The 9,281-nt window shown below is 46.2% G+C and overlaps 1 protein-coding gene across 1 annotated transcript in view; it reads left to right on the forward strand.

Moving 5' to 3' along the window:
- LOC142775571 (structural maintenance of chromosomes protein 3-like) overlaps positions 1-8,541 on the forward strand; it is a 64,699-nt gene extending 56,158 nt beyond the window's left edge. Inside the window, exon 5 of the mRNA XM_075877028.1 lies at positions 7,679-8,541. Within this exon, the coding sequence (XP_075733143.1) occupies positions 7,679-7,750 (72 nt within the window). The 3' untranslated portion in view covers positions 7,751-8,541. The remainder of the gene's footprint in view (positions 1-7,678) is intronic.
- The last annotated feature ends 740 nt before the right edge of the window (positions 8,542-9,281 follow it).

Here is a 9,281-nt window from a genome sequence, read left to right on the forward strand (position 1 = left end):
TCTCTCGCTTCCTGTGTGTTGCACTGTTTTTTATTGCATATCTTAGAATGCTCTGTTGATGGTTGTATTTATAGTAAACCTGTTTATAACGAACTCGAAAATGCGGCAATGAATAGTCGTGATATGAGTAATTCGTTGTATGCGGACCCGCCCATAAAAACGTCCACTTAGTGGCCAAACCTTTTTTTCTGTGTATTTTTATTCAAAAGTGCTAACAACCCTTCTACTGACAAGTGAGGCCTTTTCTCGTGTTAAACGACGCCGGCTGGTTGACGAGTGAATTCAACGACGTTCGCAGTGACCTCACACGGTTGCACTTAAGCCTGCTACTGCCACATGGAACCAATCACCCTCGGCTGGTTGCGTGCAGTATGTCCCTTACTCAGCTCTTGCGGTCGCACGTTAGTTTGCTTGCAGTCCAGTGGATTTGCACGTTTGTGCTTTCTTCGTGCATGCTTCACTCGGGATCGTGCTTGGGTGTGGCAAGTAGCCTGTTCATTTAACACAACGAAGAATTTTGCAATGGCCACGCCATGGCCACTGCCACCTCCCAGACAGCTACCCAGGTCTCTGTACTGGAGGCTCGACTGGACGACGCGGAGAATCGTTCCAGACGAAACAACTTGTTGTTTTACGGCCTAGCGGACGACAAGCCATCCGAAACGTATGCGCAGTCTGAGGAGCGTATTACTGGGTTTTGTGGGGACCACCTAAAAATAACTGTCGAATCCAAGGATGTCGAGCGTGCCCACCGTCTTGGCCGCTACTCGCAAGGCCGGTGTCGGCCCATTATAGTGCAGTTTACATCCTTTAAAACCAAGGAAGCCGTCCTTGCTAAGGGCCCCCAGCTTAAACATACAGATTTTAGCATCGGGGAGGATTTCTCGCATCGGGTCCGGAACGCACGGAAGCACCTACTGGCTTTTGCTAAAGCAAAATCAGGTCCCTTCCTTTTACGGTATAAGACCCTTTTTATGGGCTCCAAACGATACGTATTTAACGAGGCAACTGAAAATGTAGAAGAAAGCTCGTAGCAGTTGCCTTCACGCCCCAGATCTTCTAATTGTCCCGTCTTCGGTCACAAAGCCAATCTTTCTTTTTCGGTCATTTTCACCAACATACGTAGCTATCTTTCCAAACGAGACCACGTGTCCGACCTTGTATCTTCATCTAACAGCAGCCTACTTGTACTAACTGAAACGTGGTTGACCTCTGACGTCACTGACAGCGAAATTTTGACCGACTTGCCTCACTTTAATCTTTTTCGAAAAGATCGTCCCGGCACCCGGGGCGGCGGCGTCCTGATTGCTACTAACGAACAACTTTCATGCTCCCTTATAAACATTGATTCCGACCTAGAAATATTGTGGTTGCTTTTTCGTTCCGTACCACATTCCGTACTATTAGGTTTTTGTTATAGGCCTCCCAAAAGTAGCCCGGATTTCGCGCGCCAGCTTAATGGTATTTTAGCCGAACTTACGACCAAATACCCAAATGCTCACGTCCTCCTCCTGGGGGACTTCAATTTTCCTAACATTGATTGGTGTAATCTAACTTCATCAGCACCCAATGCTAAGGAGGCCAACGATTTCCTTGATGTTTGCCTCAACTTTAATCTCACTCAGTTGATAACACAACCTACACGTGTTTCTCGAGATACTGCTAACATTCTTGACCTAATCTTAACAACTGATCCTGAGAGCCTTTCTTCTATAACATATCTTGATGAAATAAGTGACCATAAGGTCATTCACGCTAATTTTACCTTCGTTCCGCAAATGCGCCAAGCCTGCACTAAAACTATTAGGTTATATGACAAGGGTAACTACGCGGCCATCACCCGAGAACTTGAAGTTTTTCTTCCGACGTTCCGTGATGGCTTCTGGGAGCGACCCATCAACGATAACTGGTTAATCTTCAAAAACAAGTTAAACCAGCTAGCTGACCAATTTATCCCTAAAATGAGCTTTCGTCCCACCCGCCAAAAACCTTGGTTTACTAAAACATTAAAAAGGCTTGAAAATAAGAAGAAACGCCTCTTTCGGGCTGCGAAGAATAAAAACACTGATTCTGCATGGGAAAAATACAAGGTTGCCGAAAAAGCATATTTAAGTGAAGTGCGCAACGCCAAGTACTCATTTTTTCATACGGAACTTCCGAAAATTCTTGCTGATTCACCGAAGCGTTTCTGGCAAATAATAAACCCTCCTAACACGCCCCCCATCACCCTTACTAATGATACTGGTCAAGAATTAAGTTGTTCAGAATGTGCCAATATATTCAATGCCGCCTTTTCGTCTGTGTTTACGAATGAATCTGACCCCGTTGAAACAGAATTAGTCTCTGTTAATCTGCCTGAAATGCCACCTTTTAACATAGGTTTCAATGGTATCCTGTCTTTAATAGAAAAAATGAAACTCTCATCCTCGGCGGGTACCGACGAAATTACATCCAAGCTGTTAAAGAACACAAAGCACATATCAGCCGAGTTTTTGTTTTTGCTGTTTTCCCAGTCACTTTCCTCAGGTATTCTGCCTCTCGACTGGAAGTGTGGGAAGGTCATTCCGGTTCACAAGACAGGTAAAAGAGACTGCCCGTTAAATTATCGCCCCATATCATTAACCAGTGTATGTTGCAAACTCATGGAACATGTCATATACACTCATATCATGCATTTTCTTGATTCTAACAATTTTTTTCATTCCTCTCAACACAGATTTCGAAAAGGCCGCTCATGCGAAACCCAACTAGTCCTTTTCCTTCACGACCTGCATGCTAACCTCGATGGTAACCTCCAGACTGATGCTATTTTTCTTGACTTCACTAAAGCTTTCGACAAAGTTCCACACCAACGCCTACTAAAAAACTTTCTCAAATAAATCTACCAGCTGAACTTCTTAATTGGATTGCTCAATTTCTGACTAACCGCTCTCAGTTTGTTTTCGTTAACAACGTCAAATCTAACTCTCTTTCTGTTAGGTCTGGAGTGCCACAGGGATCTGTCCTTGGCCCGCTTTTGTTCCTAATCTACATTAACGACTTACCTAACAATTTATCCTGCAACCTTCGTATGTTTGCAGATGATTGTGTCATCTACCGCAAAATAACCAACACCTTTGATCAAGCAGCACTACAGAATGACCTTAATGAAGTATTAAACTGGTGTGACCACTGGCTTATGACCCTTAATCCTAACAAATGCAAATTAGTTTCCTTCCACCGCCGCAAAAACCCACTCCAATTTTCCTATGAAATTTCTAACATACCAGTCGAAACAGCCGTATCCTATAAGTATCTCGGTGTAACATTAACCCCTGATCTTTCCTGGCGAACGCATATCACTAACATGATTTCATCAGCCAACCGATCATTAGGATTCCTAAAACGTCACCTACGTCACTCACCATATCACGTTCGTCTTCTGGCCTATCAGTCGCTAATCCGGTCCAAGCTTGAATACGCATCACCCATCTGGAGCCCTCACCAAGTTTATCTGATCAACGCTATCGAAGCAGTTCAAAATCGTGCCGCTCGCTTCATTCATTCTTCTTATTCTTACGATGTCGGTGTTTCATCTCTTAAAAATGAATCCGGTCTATTAAGTCTTTCACTTCGCCGCAGAATTGCTACGTTGTCACTGTACCACAAGTTGTATCACAGCTCACTCCACCAACCACCTTACATCGCTCCCGCCGCACGCATTTCTCCCCGCACTGGCCATCCACTTCAAGTCTTCCGACCCCGATCTGGCACCTCAACATTTTCTGCATCATTTCTCTGCCGCGCCGCCTAAGAATGGAATGACCTTCCCCACGATGTTGTTTCAATCACCTGTCCATCACGTTTTATTCAAAGTGTGTCAATGCATCTGCAATGTTAACCTGTGGCTTTTGTATCATTGTTGTACAACCCACCCCTTATGTAACACCCCCCTGCGGGGTCTTTAAGGCAATAAAGTGAAAGTGAAAGTGAAAGCAACGCGCACAATTGGCCTCGCACAATGCGGAAGCGGTGAACTTGTGAACTGCAGATCATGCGCTTTTGCCGCCGTCACTCCGCCGAGCTGCATATTGGCTGTGGGATAAGGTGGAATATCCTGTCGCATGATAGAAATGAGTGTTCTTAGAGGGGGCGGATTCTTTGCAAACAGCTCTATGCAGTCATGTAGAACGCCTTTTCTCGGCGTTTTTCCCGCACGAAATGAGAAAATAAACGAGATTCCCAGCTCATGGTAAGTTTGCTGCTAAGGTATACTTCTTCATATGTGCATGGCACGTTGGAAAAGTGACCAAATACCCTTAAGTGCTGTGCTAATGCTAAAAGGCCAGCCACATTTGCGCGTTCAGCGCACGCGCTCCAAACGTGCTTGGAAGGGATATGGCAGCGCAAGGTCACGTGATGCGACTAAGCCAATCACATAGGCTGCGGCGCACAATAAACGATGCAATATTCTGAAATATTTCAAGTGACTTTAGCGCAGAAGCATTGGCAGTGCCACCCAGCAGCGAGGTTAGGTGGCTGCTCAGAAAATGTTACCGAGTTTTGGTGTTAGGGTGGCAATCGCGGTTGACGTCTCCTACGGCGGGGGTGGTGGGGTGGTCAGTGGGACGTGTTTTGTGGATCCCTTGTCGGCATTCGCGGTACAGTGAAACCTCGTTCAACCGTAGTTGACCGGAGCTCGGAAAAAAGTACGTACTAAACGGTAGTACTGCTTAGCCGAAATAGCGTCAGGTCGCTCACTTACCTGTCGAAAAAGGAAACCTTGAAGGAGTGCGGTGAAAAAACAAAAAACGTGCAGTAATTTATTAACTTCGCGTGACAAAGCCTGTAATCTTCATTTGACGACGCGGCGGCCTAGCAGCAACGACAGCGGCCTCAAACTCACTTATGCTGTGAGCCAGCTTTTCCACCAGCCCCCTCTACTCGGCAAATACCCGCATGATGCTGACGCAATGCGCAGCTTCGGCCACTGTCGGACCTGGATCACCCGTGTTGTCGCTTTCAATGTCGTCCTCATCACTATCGTTTGGTGACACTTCGACAACCGAGGCAACAATGGCTTCGTCGGACATGTCCGGAGATGTCTACGCATGGCTGTCTGCGTTTCTGAAGTCGGGGAAGGAAATGCCTTCCGTAGCGCCCTGCCGCTCCAGCACTTCAGCTAGCAGAGTTTTGCAAGCTTCGTCTACGATGTTTGAAGTCTGGTCGATGTTGTCACTGGCGTCATCTGCGTCACCCGCACACATACTGAAGCCAGCACGCTTGAAGCAATTTTGAACTGTCATTGCTTCAACCTGCCGCCACGAGTATTTGAGCAGGTGAATCGTGCCAGTCAGGTTGATGGAGAATAATTTGCCACATTCAATGACGAGAAGAAATCTGCGCAGCAGATTCTTCTTGTAGAGCTGTTTTACAGCTCGAATGATGCCTTGGTCCAAGGGCTGGGCAATCGCTGTTGTGTTTGGTGGCAGAAACGCCAACTTTACAGCCGTCAGGTTGGCCAGGGCGACGTGCGCCGAAGCGTTGTCTAAAATAATAACAACTCTTCTGTTCTTAGCCGCAAAACGACGATCGTTGAGAAGCACGTACTCCTCAAAGAGTTTTGCCGTCATCCATGCTTTGGTGTTGCTGCGATAGATGACCCCTGATGGCAACCGGGTGCCTTTGAAACATCCAGGCTTCGTCGACTTTCCAATCACGAGGAGCGGAGTTTCGTCGGTTCCAGTCATGTTTACGCAAAACGCCGCTTATATTCTGTCTTTTGCATGCTTGCCGCCGGTGCACGTCTCGCCTTTCAACGCGAGCGTTTTGTCTGGTAGCAGCTTAAAGAATAGCACCGATTCATCCATATTAAAGATGTCATCAGGTGCGTAGTCTTCCAAGATGTTCTTCAGCTGACCATTTTGCCACTGCTCTACGCCATTCACGTCAGCAGCAGCACCTTCTCCCGAAACAGTCCTCGTGGTAAGGCCGTGCCTCGCCCTAAATCTGGCCAGCCAGCCATAGCTGCACACGAAGTTGTCATGGTTGAGCTGCGAGGCAAAAACCAGGGTCTTCTCCACAAGCAGGGGTCCGCTGATAGGCAGATTTTATTACCTTGCAGCTTTTAGCCACTTCACCAGCGCCTCCTCTACATCCGAAAACGCCGAACCGCGCAGCCGGCACCTTTTCGCAGTTGCAGCAGCACTGCCGAGCAACTTCTCTCTGGAATTCCAAATTCCACACACCGTGGTTAACGGCAAGTCCTTTTCGCGTGCCAGCGCCGATTTTTTCGTGCCACTTTCAATAGCACGAATTATGTCCAATTCCTCCTGTTTCAGCACTCGATGCTTTTGTTCCAGCTTCGGCATGACGCAAGTACGAAGCAGCACAAGCACACATACACAACACGTGAAAAACGACGCGAGAGCTGTACGGCACGGATCGACCAGAGAACACCTATGCACGGCGCCAAAGGAACAAAGAAAGCAAAGCAAGCGCGCACCGTGTTTGCGTGTTTGTGCAAAGCGCCATCGCATGGACAACACCAGAAGCCTAGCCGGCTGAGTGCTTCTTGTTGCAGAAAAATCCAAGAGATAGCGCTCACCAACACAGCCGCCATCATCATCGACACAAACAAGCGAGGCGTGTTTCGATCTCTGGGGCTTGCTGTTCTGTCGGGATGCCCAGTGGGGGACGACATGCCGCGGCGAGTGCGCAACGAAAATTGGAAAAACTACTTATTAACTGATACATACGCGATAAGCTGGTACGGCTTATGCGGATACAAAATGCACTATGATCAATGGCCGTCGAGTCGGGGAGTTGACTTCACTACTTTTAAAACGAAACTACTGTTTACGCGGGTACGGTTTAACGAGGTTTCACTGTACTTGCTATTTTGTTTCTGTGTCGTATGGGGAATGTCGTATATCATGGTTGTTCTAATGTGTCACTAGTGACATACTTCATTCGTCTGATGATTTCGTAATTTGTTATAATAGTTTAATCATTGTACTCATAATTTTTTTTACTGTCTACTGTGTCCGTGTGTTCCAAGTGAGCGGCGTTCTTATTTCAAGACCCCATCCTGAATAATGCGATTACTCAAATCGGCCTCGCACAGTCCCCCAACAAGAAGTATCGGAGTGAAGCGGCCACAGCAACTGTAATACTGCTGTTCTTTCTCTTTCTCTCCCTCTTTTGTGAGGGTAACTTTTGCTTGGCGTAGTTGGTGAGATACTGACGCTGCTAAACAAACCGGGTTTTGTGTGCGACTGTGTCGACGTCCTGAATACCAAGGAACCTAGAAATGAAGAGCTTTACTCTACTGAGCACAACGTCGCTGAACTTGGTGGTCATACATGAATGACCTTATATGGCTGGTCATGTATTATTTTCTATTGTTTTTACAGAAGTTGTTTGCATAACATGCACGAGCTTTTTACAACATGACTGTGTGCTACCCACAATGCGCTTGTGCTCCTGCAGGGAAAGGAGGACTGCCTTGAGGCCCTTCACTGAAAGTGACGAGTGCACCCTATTTTTTTTTCCTTATAAAATCAAAAAGATTTGACCGTTCTTAAAATAAAACTGTAGTCTACGGAAAACAGAGTTCTGTGTAGTTCAATACAAACTAGTCCACCAAGATTAAACCGTGTGTCGGCTGCATATGTGAATGGATTGTATTGTTTTGCAGGTGAGCCACATTGAAGCTGTGACGAAAGAAGAGGCCCGAGACTTTGTCGAAGACGACACAACGCATGGCTAATCCACGCACTGTCGGGCTTTATACATGCACTAAGTTATTTGGTTGTTGATTTCGTCAAGGGAAGCTGGTGCGCATTCAGAGAGCTCCTTGTACAGTTGTTTGTTTTGATAACACCTCCGAATCATGATTTACGTAAGCCATCATATCTTTTTTTGCAGAGTGCACCAATTCATCATGCTTCAAACCCGCATATATCAGGCTCTCAAGCGTAGAGAAATTAGTTCAATATATCATATAATTTTTTTATCATAATTCTCAGGATTTTATCATATTTCTGATGCATAAGCTGGCTTGACGGCTCTGCTTCACAAGTATGCTTTACTGGAGCCTTCATTTTTCGCAGTATGTAGCTTGACAGCGGGGGCGGGTGGTACATGACAAAATACAGTATGGGTGCGCCTCTGCAGCTACTTACGTGTAAATTACCGGCAGTCTTTTTCATGATCGTTCTTGGCGCGCTTCTTCGCACGCAGCATCGACGTAAGACTTGCATCTCCACACGGCAGCCCAACCAAGTGGGTGGAGAAAAAGTCCTTCTACACACAAGCATAATCATTACTCACTGATTTTAAGGTGGCAAAAGCACAAACGAAGACACGAGAGAGAGCGCCACTGACTGATTTATTTGCAGGAATACGCATGCATGTCAGCGCATGCACAGAGAACATTTTCGCATCCAGCGGTGGACGGATAATGCATGCTAAATTTTTGTCGCACAACACTATATGTAAGTATAGATCTGTCACTAACGCACAGGCCATCTTTTTTGTTGATATAAAAGGCTTATATCAGTTGTGTGGTTTGTCTTTCTTCTGATGAGGACCCGGACGTCACAAAAGCATGGTCTACAAGAGCTTCAAGTGCAGCTTCTAATATGCTTAGGCGAATTCGGGCTCCCTTATTCTTGCTCAAAATGCTCCCTGATACGCTCATTTACACATCTCCTAGTTTGTTCTTTGTAGGAGGAGCCACATGCGAGAGAAATCTCTTACACTACCCTTCGGCAAAGCTTGTGTAAGATAGCCCATGCTGAGATCGACATCCTCTTACATTGGCTGTCTCTTTTCGTATTTGAGGGCGAAGCCCTCCAAGGAGCTGAAAAGACGAGCAAAACGCGTTGTCTGCTCGCGACCTTCTTCAGCCTGGGGGCCAAAGGAGTACTGGAAGCCCCCCTTTTTTTTCATGTTCTGTTAGAATATTTCAACGACACCGTGCACGAGCGAACCAGGGAACCCATCTCCAGTACTAATTCGTCAGCGTGACGAATTAGTACTGGAGTGCATGTTATGGACACATTGCTTTCTGAGGCCAAATGCAAGACATAGTGATACAATACTCTGTTTTGATATCTTAGAAAGCCAGTAATCATATGGCAGAAGCGCCTTTGTATGCAGGGCGTAACCTCAACAGATCCGACTAGTATGTACAAAACTTGATATTCCAATCTGAAAACAGCAAGATGTTACTTTCAGCCAATTTACTACTGAATTCAAGCCTTTTCTATGTTGCCTGAATAGAGATAAAGCTTTGT

Source organism: Rhipicephalus microplus, chromosome X (genome assembly GCF_043290135.1).
Source record: "Rhipicephalus microplus isolate Deutch F79 chromosome X, USDA_Rmic, whole genome shotgun sequence".
Lineage (NCBI taxonomy): Eukaryota > Metazoa > Arthropoda > Arachnida > Ixodida > Ixodidae > Rhipicephalus > Rhipicephalus microplus.